The sequence below is a fragment of the Cyprinodon tularosa genome, unplaced genomic scaffold (assembly GCF_016077235.1).
Source record: "Cyprinodon tularosa strain WSP-4 unplaced genomic scaffold, ASM1607723v1 ctg13, whole genome shotgun sequence".
NCBI lineage: Eukaryota > Metazoa > Chordata > Actinopteri > Cyprinodontiformes > Cyprinodontidae > Cyprinodon > Cyprinodon tularosa.
Genome location: NW_024038114.1, coordinates 2,583,077 through 2,597,787, shown reverse-complemented (window position 1 = coordinate 2,597,787; position 14,711 = coordinate 2,583,077). Strand labels below are relative to the sequence as shown.

At 39.5% G+C, this 14,711-nt stretch overlaps 1 protein-coding gene across 1 annotated transcript; it reads right to left on the bottom strand.

Moving 5' to 3' along the window:
• Positions 1 to 1,523: 1,523 nt before the first annotated feature.
• Positions 1,524 to 14,009, bottom strand: bop1 (BOP1 ribosomal biogenesis factor). The gene is made up of 16 exons (XM_038277133.1): positions 13,851 to 14,009; positions 11,442 to 11,678; positions 11,266 to 11,361; positions 10,597 to 10,751; positions 10,390 to 10,507; positions 10,206 to 10,307; positions 9,918 to 10,130; positions 9,686 to 9,847; positions 9,523 to 9,603; positions 9,360 to 9,429; positions 5,162 to 5,294; positions 4,890 to 5,073; positions 4,519 to 4,810; positions 4,337 to 4,421; positions 1,896 to 2,003; positions 1,524 to 1,821 (listed from the first exon to the last, which is right to left on the bottom strand). The coding sequence occupies exons 1-16, from the start codon at positions 13,962 to 13,964 to the stop codon at positions 1,668 to 1,670; spliced, it is 2,304 nt and encodes a 767-aa protein (XP_038133061.1). The 5' UTR covers positions 13,965 to 14,009; the 3' UTR covers positions 1,524 to 1,667.
• Between the last annotated feature and the right edge of the window lie 702 nt (positions 14,010 to 14,711).

Below are 14,711 nucleotides of genomic sequence, written 5' to 3'. Positions count from 1 at the left end.
TTAAGGATTTTATTTAACCTGCAGCATTAGGCTGGGGTTGGAAAGAAGGATGGTATGATCATCAGAGTATGTATGTGTTGGTCAACTAATATTTAAACAATTCCAAGCAGAGGTAGTTTTAGGCCAACTTTACCGGGGGGCAAGATGGGGCCAGTGCATTAAACAAGCAAAAATAAAAAAACATTTCAACTGGGCTACTGGTCTCTTTTGGCTCCTGTCTAGAGCCACCCATGATCCCAGAAAAACACCATCTTTCACCAGAAGTCTGAACCACTGATACAAGCCACCATAGGATTCCTGCTTTTATGTTGTTTACACCAAACTATGACAATCTATCATCAGACTGATGCAGCAGTCAAAGGGATTTTTTTGTTGTTGCCATTTTGTATTGAAAAATCTTGGTTAGCCTATATTACAGTTTTCCACTGTGCAGTAATCTGCTGCTTTTTAAGATTCACTCATGTGTTCAGAGATAATATCCCATATACCTCTGTATGAAGCTTCTAATCTGAGCATGCCTATTGTCACAACTGACTCCTGTGCTCCCTCAGCATTTTCCTCAGGCTTATGAACCTATAAGACAGTGTGTCAAAAGTTTAGAAATTAGCCACCCATCTCTTACCATCAACCATGGCACATTCAAAATCATTTTAATGATTTTTCTTCCTTCTGATGCTAAACTGGAAGCTGTATTCACCATCTAGATGCATTAAGTTGATGCCATATGACTGATGCACCTTATTTGGGGATGTCTGAATACAATAATGGTTTTGCAAGTCATTCAAATAACAGCCAAAAAGACAAATATCCTAATATATCAACCTGCACCTAGAATCTCAGATATCAGCAAGCTTACAGAAATGCTCTGTTTAATATGTTGGTAATTGATTCACATTCCTGTTGTTTGAATAACATCACTAGGTCAAATCTTTTCTAACATCCCATGCTACAAAATGAGTAAATAAAAGTACATACGATTTCTGCTGGTATTCTATTGGGTCAATGTTAAAAATTTGTATGTCGGAAATAAAATTAAACAAGACACACTGGGACATCCCCAATTTGTATTGACAAGCAATTTTAAAGCTGCATCTTATGAATCATTAGAGCAAATTCAAGGATTTTTTTCTGCCAATGTTTACTTTTGCTCACTGATGAACTTTAAGAAATGGAATTGTCATGTGAGGTGTATTAAGCGAAATTTCGTTTTGAGGGATCTAAATATTAGACTCCTCAAAATTACCTCAATTTAATTTTATAAAGCTTCCTTTTTAGTAAAACAACAAAATAACCATCCGACTGACTCAAAGCAGGCCATTGCTATACAGGCCCTCTTGCTAAGATTAGCCACTTTTTTACTAACTTGTCTACTCTATATTGTTTTTCATGAATCTGATAAAGAATTGAACAGCTTATTGAAACAAAATGGTGCAAAGGTTTAAATCAGATTTTGTGGTAAAAAAAAACAAAAAAAAAACATTCTCATTTTCTTTCGGAGGGTAAAACACAACAGAACACAAACAGTAAGAATATTATATTTTATTGAGTACAAACAGACATTAAAACTAAAGGAAATGACGTTGCGGGAAATGATGAGTGGTATCCTAGCAATCAGAATGATCAGGTTGCTAGGATACCCCAATGAGGCTGATACAGAGACTGGATCTTTAGGTAAAGAGTCTGATGGTGGCGTCTGCACCGGAGGAGAACACCCAGGGCTGTGTGGGGTGAAAGGTCACATCCAAGACCCCGAGGTCATGGGTGGTCACATGACCTCTGAGAACTTTGACTGGGACGATCAGCGGGTTCTGCAGGAGGTCACTGTAAGGGAAAGGAAAACCTGTAACACTTCTGTTTATCATTCATGTGCAAAAACATATGAGTGAGGCTGTTACTTGTAAACGGTGCCATGGCAGACGATCACTGATCCATCATCAGACGCTGATGCAAACAGTGGGTAACCTCTGTGATAGGCCACACTCCTTACCGCCTTCTTATGGTGCCTGGTGGGTAGAGAAATACAAAGAAATCAATATCAAGATAAATCTTCATAAAACAACATCAGAAAACTTTTTTTCAATTCCAAAGGCAGAACATATATAAACTAGGGCTGCAATTAATTATTTTGCAAATCGATTAATATGTCGATTATTTTTTTCAATTAATCTTTTAGCAAAATGTTCCTTAAAGAAGACTTTTTGCAAAATTAAACGAGGAGAAACTAAAACTTTTCCACTTGAGGAGTTCTGAATAAAGAATATTGACAGATGAAATAGATTTTAATGTTCACCTTTTTCTCGTTGACAATTTTGGTATAACTACTGCTCTATACTGCAAAAATTATCTAGAAATAAGTTAAAATTTTTTTAATTAAATGTATTTACCGTTAATTTGATTACTAAGATGATTTGCCAATGGAATAAGTATTTTTATTTAAAATAACATATTTAGATAATATGCACTTGAAATAAGACAAAGCAATTATTTATTCTTATTTTAAATGTAAATTGTCTGGTTCCATTGGCAAAGTGTCTTTCTCACCTCCTCAATTCAAGACAAAAGGTACTTATTTTAAGAAAAAATGACTTATTTAGATTTGATTTTTTTCCAGTGTAAGTGTGTTGCTCTGTCAGCTAAACGTATATGTTTTAAAGTCTCTTCACTCCAGTTAACAATTAATCGATTACTAAATTAGTTGATGATTATTTCAAAAATTGCTTAATCACGATTAATCAGTTAGTTTCAGCCCTAGTAGAAACATACACGTTATAAAAGAACCTGTTTCCAGTTATATATTGAAATCTGAAGCAAATTAAACAAAATGGCTTCAAATGGTAGAAAAAGTGCTGAACTGCCAGAGGTCACCTAAAACTGATAACTACTTTCAGAATTATACCAAACACCGTCGGGTTAGCCTTTCTTGATTGCTTACAAACCCCTCTGCCTGCATGAAAGCTGCTAGAACATACTGAGGTACCACCTCATGGTGAGCTTCAGTTCAACAGTATTATACAACAGAAAGTAGTGCTTAAAAAAAACAGCAAGAAAAAGGAAACGTACAGAAGAGAAACAGACAATGATAACAGTGGAAATCTCAGCATTCTCTGTGGAGAAACTGCAAAATTTGGTTTTCCTCAATCAGAGAAACTGACAGAAAGAGGTCTGGCAAATCTGAGGCCATATCTGAACAGAAATTTCTGAGAGATGCATGAAGGGCAGCTCACAGCGGGGCTAAATGATATGGCTTTAAAATCCAATCCCTGATTTTAAAGTTTCATGATAAAAATCACAAAACTAGCTTTGATTTCCATCATCTTTCTGGGAGTCTACCTTAATTTACATGGCAACAAAACCGAAAAAAATGCCTGTAAAAATAATCAAGTTTCACAACATACAATGAAAAATATAACACACTAAAATGTTGCAGCTAGTGGTATCATGCAGATATATTGTTTACTGGTATTAAATGCAGATATAAGAACAAAGGTGATTCCAACAATTAAATCGGCATAAAAAAGGTGATTAATCATCAACACGGTCATCAGATGCAAGTCTGAGTTTCAAATGTGAAGATTTTAAACCGCAGGCTTCACCCGATGAGTTCCAGGGAGGGACCCTTGCCTAAATAATAAAACACAAAGGAGTTTCTGGAAAATGAAAAGTGTTATGGACTAACGAATGAAAATTCTGAGATCTTCCTTTCATCAATCAGGATCTTTGCTGTGATGATTCCAGTGTTTGACAACTGTTTAACAAGGATTAAGAAGTACTATAGACTGGGCAAGTTTTACTGGATCCTGCACAAGGTGAGCGGCATGTATCAGCAGCTACCACAGTGCCCCCATGTATGGGCCTAGTTGGTTATGGGTTCATCGTACAGCAAGATAATGACCCAACATAAATCTCAGGAAGACCAGAACTAATCATGCAATAGAAGAACCAACTGGTAAGACTTGAAAAACCAGCACAGACTTCAAGCCCACTGAGCGGGATTGAGAGGAACTCGACAGAAGAGTGAAGAAAAAAGAGAAAAAAAAAAAAAAAACAGATACTATGCTATTTCTGCCAATGGTGGCTACATGGATGAGTCAAACACTTAGAAAACATTCTGGTCTATAAACCGATTCAATCATTTCCTTTTAAACTCTAACTGCTTTGTTTGTACGATGATTTTAATAAAAAAAAAACTAAATCATTTCTAATGTTATAAATGTAAATATTTTCATCAATGTAAACCAAAATATTCAGTTTCTCTGAATTTATTATAGTTCTACGAAGCTAATTAAAAAGACCATTTAAAATATAGAAATATTATAACAGATATGAGGTAAAGTACCGTAGCATCTTGTAAGGTTTAGTTGAAAGGTCAAGGTCAAACCAGCTCAGCCTGCAGTCGTAGCTCCCACAGATCACATGATCACCTGCAGACACAGAGGTCAGAGACAGCCTCAGCCAATCAACAGCGATGTAAAGAAAAGGTTGGACAGAACAGGAAGTGACTGTTATCGATCCACTAACCTCCAGAGTGAACAGCTATACTGGAGATCCACTTGGAGTTTGCTTGGAGTTTTTTGGTCATTTCCTGCTTGACCAGGTTGTAGATCCTGACCGAACGCTGCGTGGCCACAAAGAAGTAGGGCCTGATGGGGTGGAAGGACACGGCCTGGACTAGGCCTTTGTTTCTCCTGAAGGGGTTCTGGCTCCGTTGGCGGCTCAGCTGGTGGATGAACACCTGCTGGTGGCTGGAATGGTCTGGCATCACAGAGGCCAGGTAGTCTCCTTTACTGTGCCACGTCACCTGGTGGACAGCCTGAGGAGATGGACGTTCCTATTAGTTCCCTTTAGGAATATATTGGCTTTTAAAAAACTATTCAGGGGATTTAACTCACTTTGGGATGTTGGATTTTGAGACGGATGCCCTGATTTAGTTCCTCCCCCTCAGTTTCTGACCAAACGACGGTCTGAGACCCTTCTGAGGGCCCCTCCTCCGTCTGAGCGGTGAGAAGCTTCTCCGATGATGAGATGACCTGTTTATCAGCCAGAGCTGGAGACAGGATCAAGACCGCAGATTCCCTAAAAACCAACAACCATGAGATGAGAGACCGACAGACTTTATGCTGTCTGCATTCATTTTTTGCTGTATGAATTAAAAGATCCTTACACAGCTACAGCCACGAGACAGAGCGCCGGGTTCGGGTTCCACGCCACGCTCTTCACAGCTCCGCCCACCTGGATCGTCTTCATGCAGCGAGACGAACACACTTCCCAGAGTCTGACTGAACCGTCATCACTTCCTGTGGATTCAGTTAAAGCGATGCTGAAACACGACCCCACAAAGTGACAAAAATACAACCTGGATGGCCGAGTTCAGGTTCCAGGTAAGGTTTCTGCTCAAATGCGAAACTGGAGACACTGTTTTGAAATTTACTACCTTTGATTTAAGCCACAAGATGATTTTTGTTGCAATTTTATTTGGTGTTAATATTATTTGAACATAAACACTGAGGGGGAAATGGCCTCCCATACCTAGCTAGGGACTGCTAAGTGAGTTTTTCCTTTCTACTGTCACCACAAGCTTGCACTTGAGGATTTGCAGAAAATGCCTGGATGGAAATATGAAAACACTTCCTGCCCGTTAAAATGTTATTACCGTATTTTCACGACCATAAGGCGCACCGGACTAAAAGGCGCAGTCTCAGTTATGTGTGCCATTTCTGTATTTAACACACACATAGGGCGCACCGGACTATAGGGCGCGTTTTTTATATACAGGTACATGTCCTCTCAGGTGGATTTTCCCACTTAAAAACATATTAAAACTACTTTATTCCCACTGATCACAGCAAATAAAGCTGCAAGGTGTATTTATTACAAAGTATTATTCAAACCTGGGAACCGGCCGTGAGAGACACATCGCTGATGACACAGGGCTGTGATTACTCCTCTGATACAGTTTATTGACGCATAAATTAACTTAAAACATAGGCAGGATAATAATCTGGATGAACTGACTGCAATGATTAAATTTTCAGGTGGACTTTCTCCCTTAAAAAGATTTAGATTATTTAGATGAAAAAACACCTGCGGAGGTGAGCCCGAATGCGCCGCGGCCCAGAGGCTGCTGTTGAATTAAGTTTTCAGGTAGAAAAATAGAGCGGGAGCAAAACTGAGTATGATTGTGCTTTATTCAAGTATTTATTACAGAGTATTAATCAAACCCCTCAAAGTCCTCATCCTCTGTTTCTGAATTAAACAGCTGCGCTAAATCCGACATGCCAGTTTCCCCTTCTTCTTCGCTGTCAGAGTCACTTTCCGTGCCGGGCGGCTCCTTGGAAATGATGCCGGCTTTTGCGAAAGCTCGAACAACAGTCCCTGCAGAAACGTTAGTCCAAGCATCAACAATCCATCCGCAAACGGTGGCGTAACTTGCCCGGCGCTGCCTTCCACTTTTAGTGAAACTGTGCTCTCCGTCTGTCATCCATCGTTCCCACGCCGCTCGCAGCCTTACTTTGAACGGCCGGTTCACACCGATGTCGAGCGGTTGAAGTTCCTTTGTCAGACCTCCCGGAATAACAGCAAGCACAGCGTTCATTTCTTTGACCTTTTTTTTCACATCGGCTGTGAGATGGGCACGCATGGAGTCACAAATTAACAGAGATGGTGATGCGTGGAAAAAACCACCTGGTCTCCTTACATACACCTCCCTCAGCCAAGCTTTCATCATCTCCTCGTCCATCCAGCCTTTTTCATTCGCCTTAATAACAACTCCAGCTGGAAAAGTCTCTTTAGGCAAAGTCTTTCTTTTAAAAATCACCATAGGCGGCAGTTTCTGTCCATTTGCGTGGCAGCCAAGCACAACAGTAAACGACGCCTTTTCATACCCCGTTGTATGTGTCGCTACAGTGCTGGTCCCCTTCTTCTCCACGGTGTGATTCACCGGGATGTCGAAAGTGAGCGGCACCTCGTCCATGTTGGTGATGTGGCTTGGCTGGATGACTTTGTCAGCGATGTGTTTGCTGCAGAAAGAGTGGAAGCTCGCCAGCTTTTCATCATAATCCGCCGGACGTCGCTGAGCAACTGTAGTCCTGGTCCGGATGGAAAAATTGTTCTGTTCTTTTATACACAAGCCACGCCCACACTTCCCCCTTTAAGGTTCTCACATACTCATGGTGGTCTCAACAACGTCCGCAGATAGGGCGCACCGCACCATAGGGCGCACCCCACATTTTGAGGGGAAAAAAAGACGTTTAGGTGCGCCTTATAGTCGTGAAAATACGGTATTCAGAATGTATACTGCATGTATGTAAACAACATTTAATCTGTTTTCAAACAGGATTCCAAATAATGATGGTTTGGCTAAGATTAAGCTTTCAATAAATGAATTAATATTCGGATAGCAATTCATATTCTCAGGGCTCCTAACCTGTGGTGTGCCTCAGGGCTCACTGATTTGACCCTTTGTGTTCTTTTACAGTTTTCTTTTCCTTGTTCTGTTCTAGGCACTACCTCCAAGTCAGCAGTTACCTGCACACTAATTATGACTTTGAAGCTGCAGTTCAGTGTCTCTTGATCACTTCACTACCATAGACCTCTTTGCTGTACAGACTTGAATGCTAAATGTAAACTTGGTCAGACAGCTTTGGGAGGGGAGAGCTGCCTTAGGCAGTTTATTTTGTTTGGATCATATATTTTGTTTTTAATTAAGTTAGGTAAAGCCCGGCGTACACTGTGCGATTTTCGGGGCGATTTTCCAGTCGTACGACAATCTTTCTATCGGGCCGACTTTCAACCTGATCGTGCGTCGTAAGTCGTGTATTGTACAAGGGGTTACGAGCAGCGATCAGCCTCTCACAACCACCTCCTGATCAGGAATCATGAGGTCCAGAGAATATCAAACATGTTTGATTTTCTCCCGACCATCATGGGCAAATCGCTCAGGGCGCATGCGCATAGAAGGATTCTTCTTTTTATTCTTCCTCCAAGATGTAAATACAGCAACGTCGCAGGGATGCAGTGAGTGAAATGCAGGTCTGTCCGTAAAATTGACAGACCGTAGTAGCCACGTTTGCCCAGCCATGTCTTTTTCCAAATACGTTGTCACCTTTTCTTTTCAGGGCTGTCATCACAATAATTAACAAATTGCCAAGGCAGCACGGTTCACTATAGTGAGCTTTATATTTCTCCTCTACTCATTTGGCTCCTGGATACACGAGTCAAAGCAGCTCCATCTCACGGCGGAGCTGAGTCCGACGTAGTTTTTAGTCGTACAGTGCGAGCGGGTAGATCACATGAGAGCGTCGGGCTGAACATAAATCTACTAAACCCTACATTTAGTCCTGCAGTGTGAGCAGCAGCTGCGTGCAACGACTGAAAAAAAAATAAAAAATCGCCAAGTGTACGCCGGGCTTCAGTTTACCTTTCATTTCCTTTCATGGTTTAATTTTGTTTGTTTAATTTGCCTGAGATCTGCCTGAAGCTTTTGTCAATCCATATAGAAAATAACTCAGAATATGGCAGAAAATAAACATCTCAAATGCCAGTTTTGAATTACCCACTCTCTGCAAAGTGTAATCCTGTTATACATTGACGTTACACTTGGCTGTGATAAACAGGAAGTAGAGGCAGCTATAGAAAAGACCACAGATCAGTAATGGAGCAAAGCTCAAATGAACGTGCTTCAAATGGGCGACTTTTACTTTGTTTACTGTCGCAGCAATGGTTCAAAGCATCAGGAGAGGTAGAAAGAGAGGAGTGTGTTTCTATTGCTGCATTCAGGACACAGACAGCAGAAGCAGATTAGCAGTGATGAGGCAAGTGTTACATTACATCAGAACTTGTTTAAAAAAAATGGTTTCCACTTTTTGGAAAAAGTCTAAAAACTCTGTAAAGGTATCTTTTTTGGGGAAATTTTGTTAGCCGTTGATAAGATTCCTGTTTCCATCAAGCTCTTCTACCTCTACTTGAAAATGTGCATAAAGAAGCGTTGATGTAAAAACGTTTATAAGGTGCTCTAACTTCCTACCTGATCCTTCCATGTTACTTTTTGGTGAGGAGGCTGAACGGCTGAAAAAGCACTGCTCTAGAAAATGGAATATACTAAAGAAGTAAGATCATAAATAGCTTCCTTTGCTCCTTTCACAAACCACCTGCTCATACAGAATGTGAACATCACCATCTATAAATATCTTGTCTTCGAAATGCAGGGGGAAAGCTGAGTCCTGAAGTAAAGACTTGGATGGTGATCTGGATCACCGAGGATCTAAAGCAGTAACTAATACTAATTTAAAGGTTTTAAAGAGATTTCGGGAGGATCTGGAGGAAAAAAAAAACTATGACATATAAACAAACAGAAATATTACCTGAAACAAGCCACTGCCCTGATGGAGACACACTGATGGAACGAACCAGGCTGCTGTGACCTCGATAAACCTGAGTGTAGAAACAAAGGCAGGCAGAAAGCAAATTAAAACATCATGAAAGCTTTTGGTTTCTAAAAATCTTTACAGTCTGTTTTTAATCTACCAGAGACTGGGTCGTGGGAAACGGCTGCAGATCCTTTGGTTTGGGAAGTTTGGGAATCAGATCTTCTGGATTGACATTCACCTGGAGGCAGAAGGCAAATTCTTAACATCACAAATCAGCTCCACTTGCTGGAAGGAGGCATAATAATAACACAGCTAATCACCCTCATCTTCCTCTGTCGGGGACACAGGTAAAGGTCGAGGCAGCGCTCAAACCTCTCATGGATGAACCGAGAGAACGCCGGAACCTGGCGGAGACTGGCATACTTTTTGGGAATAAACGGCAGCCTCCTGTCTGACAGATCCTGCTGCTCCCAGAGAGCTTTCTGCAAAGGTGAGACAGGAAGTGAGCCGGCAGACAGAGAGAGAAACAAGAAGTGGAGAGAAGCCACGAACCTCCTCTTCTGTGAACATGTACTCCGGCGGGGGGTTGTAGGACTCCTCATGACCCGGCAGAGGGATTTTAGGAGCGGGCAGGTGCATCTTGTGATTCGACAAAATAGAAGAGCTCTCACTGGCCCACAGGTCGTAGAAGCGTCCCTTGCTGTCGTCCTCCACCCGCCGGGGTTTAATCCAACCCATTTTAATGGCGTGTACCAGTTTGGAGACCTGCAGGAATGCAGATTTTAACAGTTAGAGGACTAATTAGCTGATAATGCAGCTGTGATTTTCTGGGACGTTTACCTTCTCCTTTTCGATCAATGAAGGGATGAAGCTGCGCTTGTCTGCAGGTCTGTTTGTGACCGGATGAATCATGACGTCTTTAGTGAAGAAATCCACTGCAGGCTGAGAAAGAATCCAAGCTAACATTTAGCAGAGGTCGGATCCAACCTGGGAAACAGAATAACTCTGCAGAGGGTCAGCTTACCTCGTACTCGTTGAAGTTAATGTCTCCAAACTGTCCTTTCTGCAGACGGTTCACCAGCTCTATCTGCTCATCAGACAGTATGATGTCACTCGCCGTCTTCTTGTCATGAACAGTTTTCCTACAGGTAGAAAAACATTATTTGGACTTTTTGTTCAAAACTATTTTAAAAGAGTTTGTTGTTTTTTTGTTCTTTTCCTGAAAGCTCACCAGTAGTCTGGGTTCTCCATTTTCTCCAAGAACTCATCGAGCTCATCCTTGTTTCTGATCGGCTTATAGATCTTCTTCCCGTCTAAGTCGTAGCCGACATGAGGGAAGTCTTTGTACCACTCCATGGGAATGTTTCCCACCGTGTTCCTGATGTCCTGCTCAGAATGTAACATGGCAGAGCGATAAGATGGAGGAGGAAACAGAAAAATAAGCATCCATCTTCAACCAAAAATAAAAAATGGAGGATCACAGAAATACTCCCTATAATTAATATCTCTTTACAAAATAAAAAAAATCTCTCCATAAACTCCTGAAACAGATGGAATATTTTTCAAATAGCCTCATTCTTTTGATTAAGCTTAAAAAGTTTAAGAATAAACCAAAACTAATAGATAAAGTTATCTAAGTGAAAAGAGATGCAATTTTCAAATTATTAATCAAAAACTCGCAAACTGTACAAGTGGGTAAAAATAGCATAGTAACCGCAGACAACATAATGCCCTCTACATCTGGTTTTAGGGGTATAAACAAGACTAATGTTAAAAAATAAATAAAATTGTCTTAACCCCACCCATGGACAGCATAAACGGTAAAAAAGATCCAAAACACAGAGTATCTGACAGCCTAGACTTAGAACATCTAAACATTTTCTAGATAAACTCCTCCCACCTCCTCGTCTGACGTGTCGTGGTCGTATTCATCATCTTTCTTTGTTTCTTTGCCCCCACCTGTTTCTTCTTTCTTCTTGCTCTTCTTTACAGTCGACTGCAGACAAAGTTTCACAAAGGAGACAATCCGGTGAGCGTGGAAATGAAAATGGTATAGCGGTGTCTTCTTAGATTTACCTGCTCACTCTGAACCTGCACCTCCTCCTCCACCTCATCATCACCATCATCATCCAATCCTTCTTCTTCTTCTTCTTCCTCCTCCTCCTCCTCATCATCATCATCTAATCCTTCTTCATCCTCTTCTTCTTCAGAATCGCTTCCAGAATCCTCCAGACCTGAGTAGACGCTGTCCTCACTGTCTGATAAATCTTCATCAACACCCTCATCATCTTCTTTTTTGTTCAAATGAAAGAGCTGAGGAACAGACAGACACAGAGACATGTTACCCCATGTTTCATCATCTTTAAAGCTGGAACAGGTTAGAGATGTGCCAAGAAAATGGCCAACAACTAAATTCTGTTGATCTTCCTGTCGACTGACATCCAGCTGAGCAGAAACTCAAATATCTCATTTTCTTCTGATCAATAAACCAATTTTTTGCCAGTAAGAAGAAAGCAATATGTCTTACATTTTGTTTATTTCTGTGAGGTTTTTAAAATTTAGATTAGAAGCACACAACTTATAGAAACTGATATGAAGAGAAAGAGAGACCGAGACCTTTTGATGGATGACTAAGACACAATATTACACTAGGGGAGCTTTGTTTTATCTTTTTTAAGCTCCCGGTGTCTGTTTTAATGATACATTTGTATATGTTGGAAATCTCAGAATTTATGTGAGGATGCAGGTTTTCTAGGAGATGGACTCAGACACTGATGTTTTACTGATTCTAGGCGTACAAACTGTACTAAAATATCAACTCTATGGTCATTTTAAATTCTTTTACAAACACCACTTTTAGGTAGCATTACAATATTTTCCCTGGTGCCTATAAAGATGATTTAATTTAATAAGATCAGTAAATTTCTCCACTGTGAGATCAATAATGTCAATCAATTTACATTTTTATATGTTTTTAAAACCAATCCTTAAAGGAGAAAACAGAATTAGCTCAAACCTGCAGGTCCAGATCTGAGCTCTGAACCTGCCAACAAACTGAATGATTTATTTTTAAACAAGCATATCCTACAAAACAAATGTTTGACATGTATAGTAACCTTATTAACAAATGCCTAAGACTAGGGTCGTCAGCCGTTTTGCTTATTTCAGACATTTTACCGCTGTAACACGTTATGTAAAGGACATCGTCCCCCAGGGACTGACTTTGGACATACCTGATTAGCACAATCAAACTAGATACTAGACAAAATCAGCTCTGCTGAACAAAGAACAGTGAGATATCATGAAATGGAAATAAGACTATAGCTTAGGAGTCTAAACATAGGCAGGAATTGGTGAGGATGCGCAGACCTTTAAAATTTTCCATAAATTCCAAATAATATTTCATCTCAGTTTTAAGGCACAACTATGAAGAGCAGACGGGAAATACAGTAACTACTTTTCCCCCTGTGAGCTTTACATCCCAGCTCTGATACTAACCAAGTTCTGTTTTATTATAGCATACCAGCAACAATGGTGAATGCAAAGTAATTACCATGGAGGATTTAAAGTGATGGAAATAAAAGAAATGCACTATTAAAATTCAGTAAATTATTATACAGTTTGAAACCCAATAACTTAACACCCTTATTGAAATATACATGACTACTTTGTGGTTTACCAATCGATGTGTTGCTTTGTGTCAATAAGAGCACAAAAACAAAGTGAAATTTGGTTTGTTTAACATATTTGCAATTTTCATAAAAATAATACGAGCATGTCTGCATATAAAAAGGAGAACCATTATAAATAGTGATCTTTATCCATTAATGAGTTTCAGATATGAAGGAAAATGTATGAGAAATCTTAACCCTATAATTAAATTAATTCTGGAGATTTGCACTTTCACTATCGTTGCACTATCACTATCGATGTGGCTCAACTTTTACATCATCACAAAGCTCACCAAGGTGTAGCTCCTATAATCCTGTATCCAGAGTGGACATGCAAGTCGGCTGTTGAAGAATGTAGAGCGTGAATGCACTAGAAACTGCAAATGCATTAGAATACTTAATCTCTAAAATGGCCTTTGAGGCTGTAGTGGTGTGCAGTTCAAGTATCAACCTAAAGAAGTACAATTTGTTTTTAATATGGCCAAAATCGGCATTTAAAGGGTCATTGTTAATATGTGTTAGTACTTAAAAAATGAAAATAACAAAAAAGGAGTCTGTCTCTAATTCTCTAATGTGTCTCATATTGGCCTGGGCTGCCACTTTGTTCTTAATTCTATTTAAAGTCGGATACTGATCTCAGGGCAGCAGCTTCCTAGTTTAACTTAGAGAGATCTACCCTAGTAGATATTTTGTCACGCTTTCCTCCGTCCTTAAGCACTTTATATGCTCAGTGCTAGCATGCTATCAGCTAGCCAGCAGGTCTTGACCAGTTCACCCAAAACACCTTCGTGCTGCATGTCAGTATCAGCCTCACCTGGTCCTCCTCCTCCTCGTCATCCTGTTTACTTCTCTTTTTGTTTGTTTTCTCTGTTTTCTTCATTCCTGTTCTCTGTCCGGCACTTTGCACGTTTCTTCTACTAGCCTCCATTGAACCATGTGGGAAGCTTGCAGGTTCAAAGGTTACACGTCATAACTACAGAAACGATTTTCTGTTGGCGCCCCCTCTGGTAAGGCGTGTGAATTGAGCAGAAAACTGAATAGAATGATATCTTCTGTTTCAAGTTGCTCTTAATTTAAACATTTTAAATAGTTAAGCAACTATACATGTTTAAACAATTTAAGCAAAGGCAAAATTAAACATTTTTGCTCTTGTGAACATTCCATGTTTTTTAAGAGGTAAGCATGGTTGGATTTGTCAAAAATCGTGATATTAAACCCATCATATTAGGCCAAAAACAATAAATAAATAAAAAATAATAGTATAAAAAAATAATTTATAACATTTTCAATTTAATAAATTCAACAATTTTATTTGTTTTATTTGTTTACTTATTTTATATTTATTTATTTGTGTTATTTATTTGGAATACTATGAATTGTAATACAAAAAAAATACAGAAAAAAAGGTTTTCGAACTGAACAAAGATACAAACATATATGGGAAATATGTATACCCCATATTGTGTCTATACTCAATAGATTTCATGAAAACTTTAAACATCTTACAAATAACTGAGGTGATATTTGTAAAGGCCTTTATTAAAAAATATCTAATACATCACAACAAGCAACATACGCAGGAGCTGTTAAACCTTAATCCCAGTTCGATGTTAGTGTGGTTTGTCTTTGCAATCCTAAAGTCGAACTTTAAGTTCAAAGTTTATTTTAAAGTTGA